This window comes from Pelophylax lessonae, assembly GCF_965119305.1.
Source record: "Pelophylax lessonae genome assembly, chromosome: 4".
NCBI lineage: Eukaryota > Metazoa > Chordata > Amphibia > Anura > Ranidae > Pelophylax > Pelophylax lessonae.
In genome coordinates this window covers 68983342-69002892 of record NC_138771.1, presented here as the reverse complement: position 1 = coordinate 69002892, position 19551 = coordinate 68983342, and the positions used below count along the sequence as shown (strand labels likewise).

General features: G+C 43.8%; 1 protein-coding gene across 1 annotated transcript in view; it reads right to left on the bottom strand.

The window, feature by feature from the left end:
* Positions 1-19551, bottom strand: part of TMC3 (transmembrane channel like 3) — a gene marked incomplete at its 3' end in the record, with an annotated part of 147670 nt that overhangs the window by 49170 nt on the left and 78949 nt on the right. The window contains exons 8-9 of the mRNA XM_082253474.1: positions 10654-10801; positions 3531-3574 (exon numbers count right to left, since the gene is read on the bottom strand). Of these exons, the coding sequence (XP_082109600.1) occupies positions 3531-3574; positions 10654-10801 (192 nt within the window). The remainder of the gene's footprint in view (positions 1-3530; positions 3575-10653; positions 10802-19551) is intronic.

Sequence of the window (19551 nt, the reverse complement as noted above, 5' to 3'; positions counted from 1 at the left end):
TAGGAGGAGGAAGTGTGGAACTTCCTCTTTTTGGTGAAGTTCTGCCTTAATATTTTTTACAGTTAAAGATATCATATTAATAAAAAAAATAAACCTGGAATTAGTATACCTGCAAAATAAGAGAGTAAATACTTGCCTTTGCTGATGTTCTTGCTGCCAAATTGCAAGAAAAATCCTCTGGGAAAGTCTGCTGGGAGGACAAACAGGACAGAATAGGGACTTGGGGGTTGGTGAAAGGAACTACTGAGTGTAACAAGGAACCAAGGAGATTGATACTCCCGGAAATGTCAGTTTCTTAGTGGACATTTGATGAAGATTCCTCTTGAACAGAGTAGTGGCTGAATGGTATCATGGGCAGCAGAAAAGGTAATTGTTCACTCTCTACTTTTGCAGTTTGTGACCCTTATTTAAGAACTGTAACTTTTACAGTTAAAAGGTTTTGACATCCTGGTTGAAGTTCCAAGGCTGATCTAAGCATTCCCCACTCTATCCAAAAATTAGGAAAAAAACTTTTTTGGCTGTAGTTCCACTTTAAGGCCTCATGCACACAGGGCATTTTTACAGCTGCTTTTAGGAGCGTCAGGTGTTTAAAGCTTAAAAACGCCCCTCCATGTTATTCTATGGCCTCATGCACACAGGCTTTTAGGAGCTGTAAGTGGCATAGGCGTTTTTTGAAGCTGTAAAAAAACCCAGGGCCTGTGCATTCTGGAGCAGCAGCGTTAAGCTGTAAAAACGCTGCTCAAGGCTGCATACAGCATTAGGCAGGGCCGGCCCTACCATGGGTCCCACTGGGTCCATTGGACCCAGGCAGCACTTGGAGAGGGGCAGAAAATTGCCTCCCAAGATTTTTTTTAGAGCAGTTTTGTGTGTCATCAGTTTGCGGCGTGTTACAGGTGGAATTTCCCCATCTCATACTGTCGCCCATAGTGCAAACTGATGAGTATGAGGAGGCAGAGTGTCTTCTTGGGGGGAATTTCCCTCAAGTGATTGTGGTGTGCGCAATGACCTCAGGGCACTCCATCTCATGCAGGCTAGATCTCCTAGGGTGGTGGGCACTGCAGACACAGGAGGAAGGAGGACAGACAGTGGGTGTTTGGTGGTCCAGTAGTGAGTTATGGAAGAAGAAAACAGTATACAGTATCTCACAAAAGTGAGTACACCCCTCACATTTTTGTAAATATGTTATTATATCTTTTCATGTGACAACACTGAAGAAATGACTTGTTGCTACAATGTAAAGTAGTGAGTATACGACTTCTATAACAGTGTAAATTTGCTGTCCCCTCAAAATATCTCAACACAGCCATTAATGTCTAAATCGCTGGCAACAAAAGTGAGTACACCCCTAAGTGAAAATGTCCAAATTGGGCCCAAAGTGTCAATATTTTGTGGGGCCACCATTATTTTCCAACACTGCCTTAACCCTCCTGGGCATAGAGTTCACCAGAGCTTCACATGTTGCCACTGGAGTCCTCTTCCACTTCTCCATGACAACTTAGCAGAGCTGGTGGATGTTAGAGACATTGTGCTCCTCCACCTTCCGTTTGAGAATGCCCCACAGATGCTGAATAGGGTTTAGGTCTGGAGACATGCTTGGCCAGTCCATCACCTTTACCCTCAGCTTCTTAAGCAAGGCAGTGGTCATCTTGAAAGTGTGTTTGGGGTCGTAATCATGTTGGAATACTGCCCTGCGGCCCAGTCTCTGAAGGGAGAGGATCATGCTCTGCTTCAGTATGTCAGAGTACATGATGGCATTCATGGTTCCCTCAATGAACTGTAGCTCCCCAGTGCCGGCAGCACTCATGCAGCCCAGACCATAACAACTTGACTGTAGCCACCATGGACTGCAGCCACCATGCTTGACTGTAGGCAAGACACCCTTGTCTTTGTACTCCTCATCTGGTTGCTGCCACACACGCTTGACACCATCTGAACCAAATAGGTTTATCTTGGTCTCATCAGACCACAGGACATGGTTCTATTAATCCATGTCCTTAGTCTGCTTGTCTTCAGCAAACTTGTCTTCAGCGGGCTTTCTAGTGCATCATCTTTAGCAGAGGCCTCCTTCTGGGACGACAGCTATGCAGACCAATTTGATGCAGTGTGCAGCGTATGATCTGAGCACTGACAGGCTGACCCCCAACCTCTTCAACCTCTGCAGCAATGCTGGCAGCACTCATACATCTATTTCCCAAAGACAACCTCTGAATATGATGCTGAGCATGTGCACTCAACTTCTTTGGTCGACCATGGGGAGGCCTGTTCTGAGTGGAACCTGTCCTGTTAAACTGCTGTATGGTCTTGGCCACCGTGCTGCAGCTCAGTTTTTAGAGTCTTGGCAATCTTCTCATAGCCTAGGCCATCTTTATGTAGAGCAACAATTCGTTTTTTTAGATCCTCAGAGAGTTCTTTGCCATGAGGCGCCATGCTGAACTTCCAGTGACCAGTATAAGAGAGTGAGAACGATAACACAAAACTTAACACACCTGCTCCCCATTCACTCCTGAGACCTTGTAACACTAATGAGTCACAGGGAGGTAAAATTGCTAAGTGGGGCCCAATTAGGACATTTTCATTTAGGGGTGTACTCACTTTTGTTGCCAGCAGTTTAGACAATAATGGCTGTGTGTTGCGTTATTTTGAGGGGACAGCAAATTGACACTGTTATACAAGCTGTACATTGTAGTAGAGTGAAATTTTTTCAGCGTTGTCACATGAAAAGATATAATAAAATATTTTCAAAAATGTGAGGGGTGTACTCACTTTTGTGAGATACTGTATATAATATTTTCTAAAGGTTATATTTATATAAAATAATGGATGTGGGGTCCTTTTTTTTGGGGGGGGGGTGGCAGCATTTTATTCTTGGACCAAGGCAGCACAATGTCTTGGGTCAGCCCTGGCTATAGGCAACGTCAGACGTTTTTAAGCTGTAGTAGTTGGATTTGAGGTTGGAAAATGGAAGAGGTCAGAGAGAGGCTGCTCAATGCTAATGCTGCTAAACGTGACTACAACATGCATTAACCCCAATACAAAACGCTTCTAAAAGCACGTTTTTACAGCTGCTTTTTACTGGCGTCAGAACTGGCTTTGCAGCTTGCTTTTTAAATGCCCTGTGTGCATGAGGCATAAGTGGTGCAGTTGTCTAGTATTTTTATAATTGTCTACTACTTCGAGACAGTTGCCAAAAAGCTCCTCTTCCTATGAAGACTTGAAATATCCTATAGTGTCCCATGCAGTTTAATGTATGACAGCTGTAAAGCTGAGTTAATTTGATTTTCAAAGTTCAGGGATTACCAGGTCTATATCTTCTTGTTCCAATATCTGAACACTTTGCAAGGCCATATGTTGGTGGAATGAAAATGCAAGAATTGGATAACTGTAAATTTACACATGTACTAATTAGTCTAAGGGGAAAAACATAGAAAACCATAAAATTATTATACAAAGAGCTCTGGGGAATCCTATTTTATAGAAGCAATAAAAAAGCAGGCATGCATAGAATGAAACTGAAAAGGAATCTTACGTACAAATTATTGCTCTTTCTTTTCTCCTGTTCTTCTAAAATGGCTTCCTTTATTAAAGACAGAAATTAAAAGGAAATTAGGGAAATCACTTTACAATAGCTCTGGTCTGCAGACCAACACAGTAATAAAACCAGTCTTATTATGTGCCAACTTAGGCCCCTGGATGAGCATCTGCTGTTTCCATAAAGCTACAGTATTACAGAACAGCTGCCTATCATATACTGTACTGGGAGCCAACACACAGAAATGATTCCCTGGACACCTATGCCTTTTACTGCTTTCCTGTGACTATGGAAGGGGAGAACTGACAATGCAATTCAAGCAGTGGCAGTGGAAACTTGGGTAATTTCTTGAATGCTTGAATAATCCCGCTTTTCCAACAAAATTGATAGAGGTAATTCCAGAAGCAAAAAAAAAAAAAAACATTGTATCCTACATTTTCTATATATTTTATACTATTATGCTTGTCCCACATTTAAAAGGCATCCACTGAATCAACAAGACACAAAGGCTCATTGGCATGGAGGTGTGGTGGCAGTTTTCAATTATCCAGATTCATTATTGGAATGTTTAGGAAGATGCAGAACTCAAAGAACTACGGATGCACTGACACCGATACCAGCATTGGCATCAGTGCCAATACTGAGTATTTTCATGGCTACTCGTACTCGTGAAAATGCTCCTGATATCAAAACCAATACTTTGCAGTGCGATTTGTGTCCATACAAATGAATGGGTGCAAATTGCACTGCAAAGAATTGCATGCGATCTGAACAGGAATGCAGTGTGATTCCTGTCCAAATCGCTCCTGTGCGAGCCCAGGCTTGTCATAGTGAAGTTCACACAGGAGCGGTGGGAGAAACCTCCCTGCATAAGAAGTTCCACCAGCTCTAGCTCCCATTGGACTGTAGACATCTGCAGCTCTTCCTGCTTCACCTATAAAGAGAGAGAGAAGACCAAGCGCCGATCTAAGTGTAGCAATGCAAGTTTTTAATATCACATAAAAAGAGTGTTACTCACAAAGGTGCATAAAAGCAGGCATCTAAAAGCAGTAGAGGGTCTGTGTGGTCACATCCAGGGTGTCCTTCCGATTCGGCTGCAGTGCTGATGCTGTGGGGGATGAGCGGTGATCTCCTGTTGAGAGGCAGGGGACGTGCTGATCCTCAGCGGTGGTGGTACAGCCTGGGTCCGCCGGTCGGAGGGCTATGACGTCACTTCCTGAAGACACAGTGGGGATAGAACGGCGACGCGTTGCATAGCTCTGCTCCTTCTTCAGGCCGTCAACAGGAGATCACCGCTTGTCCCCCACAGCATCAGTGCTGCAGCCGAATCGGAAGGACACCCTGGATGTGACCACACAGACCCTCTACTGCTTTTAGATGCCTGCTTTTATGCACCTTTGTGAGTAACGCTCTTTTTATGTGATATTAAAAACTTGCATTGCTACACTTAGACCGGCGCTTGGTCTTCTCTCTCTCTTTTTGGATCCACACAGGGTTGCTTCACCCTTTATAAGCCTGCAGCCATCGAAGTGTTCAAGCAATTCCACTGGACTGTTTCATTTGCCCACAACTACTAGACTACTGTAGCAGCCCGTATATTCTGATCTTGCCAATCTCTCCCCCCTCTCCTGCTTCACCTATGGCTTTGTTCCCCCCAGCCTACAATGGCTCTCTTGTAAGAAAAGAAACGGCCGCACATCCAGAAATTCTGATTGCCTTTATTGTTCAAAGTGATGACACCAAAGACACCAACACGAGGTCAGGTAGACGCGTTTCACACATACATCTTGTGCTTAATCGTAATGATTAAGCACAAGATGTATGTGTGAAACGCGCCTACGTGACCTCGTGTTGGTGTCTTTGGTGTCATCACTTTGAACAATAAAGGCAATCAGAATTTCTGGATGTGCGGCCGTTTCTTTTCTTACAAGTTTTCCACGGAGGCGGGCCGGGGCTGGCACTCTATGAGACATTCCACCTCAGGTTATCATCATACACCTGGAGCAGTGGTTCTTTTTCTTTGTACAATGGCTCTCTTCTCCCAGCCTTCAGCAGCTTGAGCCATCTCCTTGCAGTGCTGACAGTATGAGATGAGAACTACAGAGATTCTAATTGGTCATTACCGTCAGGATTTTAAATTCCTGAACCGGTTTTTCTGTATCTGATAGCAGGGGATCTTAGCAATCTGGTACAGCAGGACCGGGTTCAGTGGATGGCTAGAACCGCTGGAGGATGGGGGAAGAGAGCTATTGGAAATGTGGGAAACAAAGCCATGGGAGAGGCAGGAGGAGCCCAAGCTGCAGCAGCAGATGTCCACAGTCGGCTCCCATGGTGGAACCCATCATGCAGGGAGGTTTCTCTACTGCTGTGTGAACTCGGGCTCAAAATCACTATGATAAGCCTGGGTTCACACAGGAGTGGTGCTGGAAAGCGGATACGATTCAGCCAGGAATTTCACCGCATTCCTGTTCAAATTCTTTGTAGTGCGATTTGCTCCCATTAAAGTGATTGGAAAGTTTAGTTTTTTTTTTCAATAAAAATAACAAACCTGTTAAATTTTCCCCCTCTGAACAGTTGGTTTTGAACAGAGCAGCCCAGATCCACCTCTTCTCAGGTCCCTATTCGGCTCTCCTGGCCCCACCCTCCCTTTGAGTGCCCCCACAGCAAGCAGCTTGCTATGGGGTCACCCAAGCCGAGTCACAGCTCCGTGTGTCCATTCAGACACAGGTCTGTGGTTCTGCCCCACCTCCTCTTTTCTCATTGGCTAACTGACTGATTGATTGACAGCAGCAGGAGTCAATGGCCAATGTGGAGGGGAGTTCCGTAAGGCTGAGACAGTCGTCAACATCGCTGGATTGAGAGGGGGCTCAGGTAAGCATTGGGGGAGGGGGTGGGGCTGCATTGGGGGGGGGGAGGCTGAGGGAGACTGCTGAACACAGAAGGTTTTTTTATCCTAATGCATAGAATGCATTAAGATAAAAAAACCTTCTGACTTTACAACCCCTTTAATTTTGTATGGATGCAAATTGCACTGCAAAGTATCTGTACTCGGTATTGGTGAGTACTTGACAAAAAAGTATCGGTATTCATTTTTGCTGATAAAAAAGGGTATCGGTGCAACCCTACAAAGAACCCAAGGGAACAAACAAAATATGATAATTTATCACTTGGAAAAGCCTGATACTATAAAAGTAGGAGGATGAAGTATGACAGGTGAACCTTGCAAATCTGCTATAATATATAATAATCACACATATATGGTATCCTTGTAGTCAGACTTTAGATTTGCATCTAAATTTGTATTACAATATTATTATGGTAATTTTTATTACCATAAAATGTCTTTATTGCCCATCCATGGGCTAAAAACATCCACAGTATACGTGGATACACAGTATACCTTACACGAGTGAGTGGAACGCATGACGTGGTGACGTCACGAGGAGTGAGTGGAACGCACGCCGGAAGTCATACCGCCGTCCACTCCAACTCCGTTAGGTGACTAGTCACTGGAATTTTTTAACTACATTTTATACTGTGGATGTTTTTAGCCATGGATGGGCAATAAATAGATTTTATGGTAATACACTATCTGGAGTTCTCAGTTTTTTGCCTTACAAACAAGGAAAGTTGTACACAGACTGCTGTTCCTGATTGGAGTGACTACACTGGATACATTGCACATTATTTCTGGTCAGGGTGACCACCCAAGCGCTACATGGTCTTGTTGCTATACAGTAGTCAAGACCAACATCCTTTGGTGAGTGGCCCATTCACATTCTTTTTGGATTTATTTCTTCGGTGAAGCCTAGTCACCATACGGCTGACGGCGAAGATTATTAGCACCTGCACTTTGAACTAGCACGGAATCACTCACATCTTTGCACAAGATATTTATTATGTTTGCACCGGAACATTAATGGATGTTTAACTGCATCATGTGCTACAGCACCTATTATTACTAGGGGTTGTTGGAATCACCTTACACAACACTCATTGACTGCAGATTATCCTTTATTGGAATCATGCTTATTTTTACTTAATTTTTTTATTTGATAAGATAGATATATGGCACATGCACTTGGCACTTTATTAATTGAGGTACACTACAGTAGTAGTTACTTTCAATAGAGGTTTAATACTCACACAATTTCACATATTCACTCAGTATAGAATTTATTATAGTAACGTTTTTATTAAATTTATTAATGCACTTATGCACTTTTATATGTACTGCATTTGGTTGGGAACATATGGTTTGCAATATTAACATAGGCAAGCGTTGGAGGTAGCCAATGAATACAGAGACTTTATATATTTCCCTTATCTATCTATCTGACCCCAGCTGCTGCATACATTTTTTTAATCTATATAGAGATTACGGTACCTATTCTTTTTTATTTTTTTTAGTCTTTATAGTTGATAGAGATTTAGTGCTATCTTACCTACCCAGTGGCACGAGGGATATACCTATTCAGGTATATTTAAACATCTCATATACAATTGTAACACAAGTCATATTGTAATTGCATGTTATTAAAAATGACCTTTCCTTTTCACTCTGCAGCCACTGTAAGTCCCCTTTCACACAGGCGATCCGATCCGCCTGTCAGGTTTTCAGGCGGACCTGATCAGATGCTCCATGCATTCCTATGGGGCAGCGGGTGTCAGCGGAGAAAACCCTATTTTCCATCAGTCTGGAGGATCAGATAGGATCGGATGAGAACGGACAGGCAGTCCGCTCTCATCCAATCTTCCCATAGCGGACAGCAGGGATCTGACAGTCTTGTCTCTGCACACAGAGCGGAGACAGAGCTGTCATCCGCCTGCTCAGAGGGGATCGGCGGATCGATCCCCCACTAAACAGAACGGGCTCCGTCGGGCGGTGCGCCCGTGTGAAAGGGGCCTAAGTTTCTGTAAAATGTAATGCAATTTTGCTACCTGGAGACATTCTGCAAACAGATGGTGCACAGAACGCCCCCCATGAATGTTATTTCCTGCTTGTTTCATTGGCTTATTGTTTTTCCCATAAAGTCTGCACTAACACAGATTTTAGGCATCCTCTGCAACAAAAATACAATTTTTGGTGAGATTTTCCCAAAGAGAAGTCACATCTAAAGAGATGCAGATCAATGTTGTCAGCCTCCCGAAGCATTTTTTACTGACAAAACATCGAAAATGTACAGACAGGGCACATTATTTATTGACAACCTAAAAAAATGACAGAACTCCTGTTGAAACAATCAATATTTAAACAGTATAAACACAATATGGAAACACTGAGTGTCGGTTCACACTATGGTGATCCGACTTCAGGGGCGACTAGTGAAGTCGCCGTGCACTGCGACTTCGGCGCGACTTGCATGGACTTCACATAATGGAAGTCAATGCAAGTCGCTCCGACTTCGGTCAAAAGTAGTGCAGGAACTATTTTCTAAGTCATAGCGACTTGAGTCGCTCCTATTAGAATAGTTCCCATAGCACTGAATGGACCGTGACTTGTCAGGCAACCAGGTCGCCTGACAAGTCGCGGTAGTGTGAACCGGGACTTAGAATACCCATAACAAGTAATTTGCTGGGTTTACACTTAAAAAGTCAACACAGAATGACAAATTATCAGCCCCCAATATTTACAGACAGTTGTAAAAATCACAGATTTTTTTACAAACTGTCTATAAATGTACTGACAGTTGGCAACCCTGATGCAGACCCTGCAACTTTCCTCATTGGAACTCTGCAAGTACAGCAACTTATTGATTGTTATAAATTAAGTCCTATTGCCAATTCATTTTGCGTATGGAACCAAACAAACAAACAGCTATTTCTTCAGAATAGCAAAAGGTACCAATCTGCAATTAAGTTTGTTAAAATACTTGCAACGTACACAGATTACCCAGAAAGTGTATTTTCTTAACAAAAGCAGAATTACTCCTTAAGTGTAACTTTTATTTTTGTTAATTTTCCCATCCCACCGGGAGACCCGCGCGACCAGCTGGCATGTCCGCTGGCTGGTGTCCCGAACAAAGACGGATTCAGCTTTGATCGGGTCTCCAAAGTTCGTAGAAACCTGGAAGCGATGTAATGACATCACTTCCAGTCACTAGAGCCTTAAAGGTGGCAGATAAAAAAAAATAAAATTACAGTATTCAAAACAGCCAAACTTGGCGTTTTGAATGCGTTTAAGTGTAAAGGAGGGATTTTGGGTCTTATAGACCCCAGATCCCTCCAAAAGAGTACCTGTCAATGCCAGGTACTGTCAGAAGGGATATTTACATTGTGACAGCAATAAAAGTGATACAAAATAAATAAAATAAAGGTACAATGCAAAAATAAAAAAAATACAATAAAATAAATAAGAACATTTTTTTTTTTAAAGCGCCCCATCTCTCCGAGCTCGTGCACAGAAGCGAACGCATACGTAATTTGCACCTTTAATGTGAACAGTGTTTAAACCACACATGAGGTTCTGCCACGATTGTTAGAGCGAGAGCAATAATTCTAGCACTAGACCTCTTCTGTAACTCTAAACATATAACCGTTAACATTTTTTTATATAATTTAAATAAAAGTGTCACCTATGGAGATTGTTATGTACTGTAGTTTGTCGCCATTCCACGAGTGTGCGCAACTTTAAAGCATGATATGTTAGATATCTATTCACTCGGCGTAACACCATCTTTCATATACAAAAAATAATAATTTGGCTAGCTTTACTGTTTTTTTTTTTTTAAATTCATGCAAGTGTATTTCTTCTAAAAAAAATTGCATTTGAAAGACCGCTGCACAAATAAAGTGTGACATAAAATATTGCAACAATCCCCATTTTATTCTGTAAGGTCTCTGCTAAAAAATATTTATAATGTTTGGGGGTTCTAAGTAATTTTCCGGCAAAAAATACTGATTTTAACTTGTAAGCAACAAGTGTCGGAAAAAGGCTTAGGCATGAAGGGGTTAAAATGATGTTTGAATGTTACATTTTAATTAATAAAAAATGAAATAAAAGTGACAAGCATTGGAGGATTGGCTAAACCATGCATGTTAACTAGGCAGCGCTATTATTGTAAATGTTAGAACATTAATAATGTACTGAGAAAATAATTGTCTTATGCCAACAAAGTACTTACTCTAATGCTGTTAACTATGGCAGCAGTTTTACTTTCGGCAGCTTCTGTATTCCCAATGAGATAATCCCATGCACAGAAGATTCTCCAACAGAAGGTATAGTTCTCATCCGATGCACTCGCCAAGCTCAGCCTAGAGTTCTTTGCCATCCTTGTAAAGATAATCCATGTTTTGTTTTTTTTTTGGACAATGTAGTTACATTTATTGTAAAAAAAAAAAATGGAAAAGATAAATCACCATGTGCAAAGAGCAAGACCAAGTTGTATCTTCTCACATATTTATATGTAAGGGCAGCATATTTCCACCTATCAATACCAAGATATCTTTGGAACTAAAACTATGAACATGATTCCTCCTCTTGTCCTCCTCACCCTTCTCAATGTGTACAAAAAAAAAGTAAAAAAACAGGATTCGGACAAGAACAGGGAAGATGCCCCATGCTTATGTGCCAGTTGACTCTGAGCTTCAAAAGGATAATTCTGCTAGATCCCTAACTGGTCAAAGGGGAAAGGATGACCTATTCTAGTCAGAGTATTTTTTTTGGACATGTTAGGAAGATAGGGCTGGAGTGGGAGCCATGGAGAAAACTTGTTCATAATTTTAGGTCCTATTTACATTTTTTTGCTTGCCATACTGTATGGTTCCCCCTCATAAATTACTTCTGCAGTTGGCGTTATGTGCTTATATTTTTAGCCCCTATTGTAAAATACAGGCTTAGTGGGATTCATTAAACAGGAGTGTAGCACCCTCCTAGGAAGGTGCTAGAGTAGTTAGAATAGTTTTTGCCCCTGCTGCTTAACAGAGGAGCAGCTAGGTAAATTTATTTGGCATAACAGGAGCCATGATCATTTAGTTCTGCTTGGTTTTTGTGCTCTGATGCTGCTCATGTTGGATTGTAGGTGGAAACCATTCAGGTGAGCAGCATGAATATAGATGCTGTCCCAGCCAACTGGAAGGGGAGGTGCCCCTAGGCATGCTGGGTGTCTGTATTTATATTCACGGAGCACCTACGCTCCTGATCTTTCCTGAAGAGGATTGCGCCAGTTAGGGGAGAGGCACGCTGCCTCCCCTGGCACTTGCTGCAATGTGGCCTCAGGTGGGACAGCTGAGGTCCTGAGGTATGTGTGGCTGACGCTGGTCCAACCATAGCTGACAGAGGGAGAGTCTACAGAGCATCTGGTCTGGTATCACGGAGAGAAAAGGTGCTTCAGGAGCCTTGTGAGTACAGACATCTTAAGGAGCATTAGGCAGTTAACCCCTCTTGTTCTCAAAGTCAGCCCTTTTTTCCCTCCCCCTCTCTCCCCTTCTGTTCCACTCTTTCCCTTTTTCTTCCCCTTTCCCCTGCCCTCTTATTCTTCTCACTCCCCCCTTTCCCCCTTCCCCTCTCCTCCCCTTTCCCCCTCCCTTTCCGATCCACTTCTAAACATTTGTGATATACAAACGTTTATCTTTTTGAATATTTTCAATACCCAGATCGATTGTTACTACTCATCTTAGGGTGCACTACTCATGTTAGGGTCCTTTAGAGGGTTTGAAGACAGTCCCCACAGGCTCCCCAGGCTACTTGCTCCCAGCTTTGATCTAATAGCAACACAGGTGACTTTCTCATACTTATTCATGGCACACTTTTTCGATATATAAATATGATAATATTTTTCATGATACTTATCACCCTACTTTGTGAATTGCCGCAATGGATAATTTTAGAAATCATTAGTAGTAAGTGCTTCATGCAAATAAACACTGTAAATAAAAGAGGTTTTACTTTAAATGTGAAATATTGATTTTTCTACAAGAAAAAATGCTTCTCTTTATATATTGTTACTAGGGTTGAGCGAACACCTAGATGTCCGTGTTCGACGGGTTCGGCCGAACTTTAAAAAAAAGTCCGGGTCCGTGTCCCGGACTTTTACCGAACTTTTCCCGGACACCGAACCCCATTGAAGTCAATGGGGACCCGAACTTTAAGGCACTAAAATGGCTCTAAAACACCAAAGGAAAGGGCTAGAGTGCTGCAAATGGCAGCAAAACGTAATTAAGAGCATGGCAAGTGCTCTGCAAACAAATGTGGATAGGGAAATAACTTAAAACAACAAAAAAAAAACAGAAAAATAAAACAATGTTCTTCTTCATCTCTGAAGGACGAGGCCCATATGGAGTAGGAGGGAGGTTGAGGTGGTGGTGGATGTGGCGGTGACATAGGCGTGCGCACAGGGTGTGCTGGGTGTGCCTGGGCACACCCTAATCACCTAGGGCACATAGCATTGCCAGTGAGGAGATGGGAAAGATCTCCCTGGGACCTGCTCTGCTCTATTTCTCCTTGCCTACAGGTACATGGCCCCGATACATTACTCTCCCTGCTGGCAAACACATGCATGTGTATTTCAACTTTGGGGTGCACACCTTAATGCAATAGGCTGCGCACACCTATGGGCGGTGTAGGTGGAAGCGGCGGTGGAGGAGGACCAGGGCCGGATTAACAGCATCCTGGGCTTGGTGCTGAGGATTTTGAAGGGCCTTAAGGGCCGTGCCTTGCCATGCACCCAGAGGAGGAAGGGTGCAGCCATGCATGCCTAATTCAACATGGGATGCTGTCTCTGAAGCCCATAAACACATCCATGCATCGCCAACTGTCCCTCCTTGTCCGTCCTTCACGCTGTGTGGGGAGGTTCTGAGGGTGCTGCCTGGGGAAGCGAGCATAGAAGCCAGACTTCTGTGTTTACAAGTGACAGAAGAGCGGTAACAGTGAATATGGCCAACCCGGGGCCTATATAAAAGGTAGGGGCCTGGAGCTGCAGCTCCAATAGCCCCTACATTAATCTGGCCCTGAGGAGGAGGACGAGGTAGCCAACACTGCTTCTTTTCAAAAATTTTAAATGAGGGTACACCCCAAAAGAGTGAGAAAGAGCAAAAATGGAACAATGGGTGGGTAAGGTCGGTATCCATTGCTATTCTGCATAAGGTACGGAAAAGTCCCGTGGGATCCATGCCTGGTTCATTTTAATGAACGTGAGCTTGTCCACATTGTCTCTGGACAGGCGGCTGCGCTTGTCTGTTATAACGCCCCCAGCCGTGCTAAATACCCGTTCAGATAATACACTGGCTGCAGGGCACGCCAGCACCTCCAAGGCGTAAAGGGCAAGCTCAAGCCATGTGCCCAATTTGGAGACCCAGAAGTTGAAGGGGGCAGACCCGTCATTCACTACATGTAGGCGTGTGCACACATACTGCTCCACCATGTTGGTAAAATGCTGCCTCCTGCTAAGACGTTCCATCTGAGCTGCTGGTGCTGCTGTTTGTTGTGGCGTGCTGACAAAGCTTTTCCACATTTCGGCCATGCTAACCCTGCCTTCTGAGGTGCTGGCGGTGCCCTGGTTGCGTTGGCGACCTCCTCCTCCTCCTCCTCTGCCTTGTGCTTCCACTGTGGCCCCGCTGTCAGATGGGAATGCCAGCAGCATGGCGTCTACCAGCGTGCGCTTGTACTCGCGCATCTTGCGATCGCGCTCCAGTGAGTGAATTAAGGACGGTACGTTGTCCTTGTAACGGGGATCCAGCAGCGTGGCCACCCAGTAATCAGCACAAGTTAGAATGTGGGCAACTCGGCGGTCGTTGTGGAGACACTGCAGCATGTAATCGCTCATGTGTGCCAGGCTGCCCAGAGGCAACGAAAGGCTGTCCTCTGTGGGAGGTGTATCGTCCGTGTCCTCTGTATCCCCCCAGCCACGCACCAGTGATGGCCATGAGCTGGCCTGGGTGCCACCCTGCTGTGAACATGGTTCCATCTCCTCCTCCAGCTCCTCCTCCTCCTCATCCTCCTCATCCTCCAGAACTGTGCCCCTGCTGGACAATTGCGTCCCTGGCGTTTGCGTGTGCAGGAACCCACCCTCGGAGCCCCTTGCGAATGACTGCCCTGAAAGCCTTGGAAATGTTACCTCTTCATCCTCCTCCTCCTCCTCATCCTGTGCCACATCCTCTTCCATCATCGCCCGAATTGTTTTTTCAAGGAGGCATAGAAGTGGGATAGTTAAGCTGAGAACGGCGTCATTGCCACTGGCCATGTTGGTGGAGTACTCAAAACAGCGCAACAAGGCACACAGGTCTCGCATGGAGGCCCAGTTAAATTAAATAGCGGAATAGAAAATATGATCCAAAAAAAGTGTATGTATATCACACGTACACAACCACACTGGGCCCCAATTACTATTGTTTGTACCCCTAAAAGGCTAGATGAGGAGTAGGGGGAGTATGGAACAGGCAGCACCCTCAAACCTTCAGAAGTATGAGATGAACCCCAACAACTTGGAAAGGTGGATCTCTCTCACACGTACCGACACAGACTATCCCGCAATTCAATTGATCCTCAAAGGTTTTTATTGAATAGCGGAATAGGAAATATGATCAAAAAAAGTGTATGTATCTCGCACGTACACAACCACACTAGGCCCCAATTACTATTGTTTGTACCCCTAAAAGGCTAGATGAGGAGTAGGGGGGGTATGGAACAGGCAGCACCCTCAAACCTTCAGAAGTATGAGATGAACCCCAACAACTTGGAAAGGTGGATCTCTCTCACACGTACCGACACAGACTATCCCCCAATTTAACTGATCCCCAAAGGTTTTTGATTAAATAGCGGAATAGAAAATATGATCCAAAAAAAGTGTATGTATATCACACGTACACAACCACACTAGGCCCCAATTACTATTGTTTGTACCCCTAAAAGGCTAGATGAGGAGTAGGGGGGGTATGGAACAGGCAGCACCCTCAAACCTTCAGAAGTATGAGATGAACCCCAACAACTTGGAAAGGTGGATCTCTCTCACACGTACCGACACAGACTATCCCCCAATTTAACTGATCCCCAAAGGTTTTTGATTAAATAGCGGAATAGAAAATATGATCCCAAAAAAGTGTATGTATATCACACGTACACAACCACACTGGGCCCCAATTACTATTGTTTGTACCCCTAAAAGGCTAGATGAGGAGTAGGGGGAGTATGGAACAGGCAGCACCCTCAAACCTTCAGAAGTATGAGATGAACCCCAACAACTTGGAAAGGTGGATCTCTCTCACACGTACCAACACAGACTATCCCCCAATTTAACTGATCCCCAAAGGTTTTTGATTAAATAGCGGAATAGAAAATATGATCCAAAAAAAGTGTATGTATATCACACGTACACAACCACACTAGGCCCCAATTACTATTGTTTGTACCCCTAAAAGGCTAGATGAGGAGTAGGGGGAGTATGGAACAGGCAGCACCCTCAAACCTTCAGAAGTATGAGATGAACCCCAACAACTTGGAAAGGTGGATCTCTCTCACACGTACCGACACAGACTATCCCGCAATTCAATTGATCCTCAAAGGTTTTTATTGAATAGCGGAATAGGAAATATGATCAAAAAAAGTGTATGTATCTCGCACGTACACAACCACACTAGGCCCCAATTACTATTGTTTGTACCCCTAAAAGGCTAGATGAGGAGTAGGGGGGGTATGGAACAGGCAGCACCCTCAAACCTTCAGAAGTATGAGATGAACCCCAACAACTTGGAAAGGTGGATCTCTCTCACACGTACCGACACAGACTATCCCCCAATTTAACTGATCCCCAAAGGTTTTTGATTAAATAGCGGAATAGAAAATATGATCCCAAAAAAGTGTATGTATATCACACGTACACAACCACACTGGGCCCCAATTACTATTGTTTGTACCCCTAAAAGGCTAGATGAGGAGTAGGGGGAGTATGGAACAGGCAGCACCCTCAAACCTTCAGAAGTATGAGATGAACCCCAACAACTTGGAAAGGTGGATCTCTCTCACACGTACCAACACAGACTATCCCCCAATTTAACTGATCCCCAAAGGTTTTTGATTAAATAGCGGAATAGAAAATATGATCCCAAAAAAGTGTATGTATATCACACGTACACAACCACACTAGGCCCCAATTACTATTGTTTGTACCCCTAAAAGGCTAGATGAGGAGTAGGGGGAGTATGGAACAGGCAGCACCCTCAAACCTTCAGAAGTATGAGATGAACCCCAACAACTTGGAAAGGTGGATCTCTCTCACACGTACCAACACAGACTATCCCCCAATTTAACTGATCCCCAAAGGTTTTTGATTAAATAGCGGAATAGAAAATATGATCCAAAAAAAGTGTATGTATATCACACGTACACAACCACACTAGGCCCCAATTACTATTGTTTGTACCCCTAAAAGGCTAGATGAGGAGTAGGGGGAGTATGGAACAGGCAGCACCCTCAAACCTTCAGAAGTATGAGATGAACCCCAACAACTTGGAAAGGTGGATCTCTCTCACACGTACCGACACAGACTATCCCGCAATTCAATTGATCCTCAAAGGTTTTTATTGAATAGCGGAATAGGAAATATGATCAAAAAAAGTGTATGTATCTCGCACGTACACAACCACACTAGGCCCCAATTACTATTGTTTGTACCCCTAAAAGGCTAGATGAGGAGTAGGGGGAGTATGGAACAGGCAGCACCCTCAAACCTTCAGAAGTATGAGATGAACCCCAACAACTTGGAAAGGTGGATCTCTCTCACACGTACCAACACAGACTATCCCCCAATTTAACTGATCCCCAAAGGTTTTTGATTAAATAGCGGAATAGAAAATATGATCCAAAAAAAGTGTATGTATATCACACGTACACAACCACACTAGGCCCCAATTACTATTGTTTGTACCCCTAAAAGGCTAGATGAGGAGTAGGGGGAGTATGGAACAGGCAGCACCCTCAAACCTTCAGAAGTATGAGATGAACCCCAACAACTTGGAAAGGTGGATCTCTCTCACACGTACCGACACAGACTATCCCGCAATTCAATTGATCCTCAAAGGTTTTTATTGAATAGCGGAATAGGAAATATGATCAAAAAAAGTGTATGTATCTCGCACGTACACAACCACACTAGGCCCCAATTACTATTGTTTGTACCCCTAAAAGGCTAGATGAGGAGTAGGGGGAGTATGGAACAGGCAGCACCCTCAAACCTTCAGAAGTATGAGATGAACCCCAACAACTTGGAAAGGTGGATCTCTCTCACACGTACCGACACAGACTATCCCCCAATTTAACTGATCCCCAAAGGTTTTTGATTAAATAGCGGAATAGAAAATATGATCCAAAAAAAGTGTATGTATATCACACGTACACAACCACACTAGGCCCCAATTACTATTGTTTGTACCCCTAAAAGGCTAGATGAGGAGTAGGGGGGGTATGGAACAGGCAGCACCCTCAAACCTTCAGAAGTATGAGATGAACCCCAACAACTTGGAAAGGTGGATCTCTCTCACACGTACCAACACAGACTATCCCCCAATTTAACTGATCCCCAAAGGTTTTTGATTAAATAGCGGAATAGAAAATATGATCCCAAAAAAGTGTATGTATATCACACGTACACAACCACACTAGGCCCCAATTACTATTGTTTGTACCCCTAAAAGGCTAGGAGTAGGGGGAGTATGGAACAGGCAGCACCCTCAAACCTTCAGAAGTATGAGATGAACCCCAACAACTTGGAAAGGTGGATCTCTCTCACACGTACCAACACAGACTATCCCCCAATTTAACTGATCCCCAAAGGTTTTTGATTAAATAGCGGAATAGAAAATATGATCCAAAAAAAGTGTATGTATATCACACGTACACAACCACACTAGGCCCCAATTACTATTGTTTGTACCCCTAAAAGGCTAGGAGTAGGGGGAGTATGGAACAGGCAGCACCCTCAAACCTTCAGAAGTATGAGATGAACCCCAACAACTTGGAAAGGTGGATCTCTCTCACACGTACCAACACAGACTATCCCCCAATTTAACTGATCCCCAAAGGTTTTTGATTAAATAGCGGAATAGAAAATATGATCCCAAAAAAGTGTATGTATATCACACGTACACAACCACACTAGGCCCCAATTACTATTGTTTGTACCCCTAAAAGGCTAGGAGTAGGGGGAGTATGGAACAGGCAGCACCCTCAAACCTTCAGAAGTATGAGATGAACCCCAACAACTTGGAAAGGTGGATCTCTCTCACACGTACCAACACAGACTATCCCCCAATTTAACTGATCCCCAAAGGTTTTTGATTAAATAGCGGAATAGAAAATATGATCCCAAAAAAGTGTATGTATATCACACGTACACAACCACACTAGGCCCCAATTACTATTGTTTGTACCCCTAAAAGGCTAGGAGTAGGGGGAGTATGGAACAGGCAGCACCCTCAAACCTTCAGAAGTATGAGATGAACCCCAACAACTTGGAAAGGTGGATCTCTCTCACACGTACCAACACAGACTATCCCCCAATTTAACTGATCCCCAAAGGTTTTTGATTAAATAGCGGAATAGAAAATATGATCCCAAAAAAGTGTATGTATATCACACGTACACAACCACACTAGGCCCCAATTACTATTGTTTGTACCCCTAAAAGGCTAGGAGTAGGGGGAGTATGGAACAGGCAGCACCCTCAAACCTTCAGAAGTATGAGATGAACCCCAACAACTTGGAAAGGTGGATCTCTCTCACACGTACCAACACAGACTATCCCCCAATTTAACTGATCCCCAAAGGTTTTTGATTAAATAGCGGAATAGAAAATATGATCCCAAAAAAGTGTATGTATATCACACGTACACAACCACACTAGGCCCCAATTACTATTGTTTGTACCCCTAAAAGGCTAGGAGTAGGGGGAGTATGGAACAGGCAGCACCCTCAAACCTTCAGAAGTATGAGATGAACCCCAACAACTTGGAAAGGTGGATCTCTCTCACACGTACCAACACAGACTATCCCCCAATTTAACTGATCCCCAAAGGTTTTTGATTAAATAGCG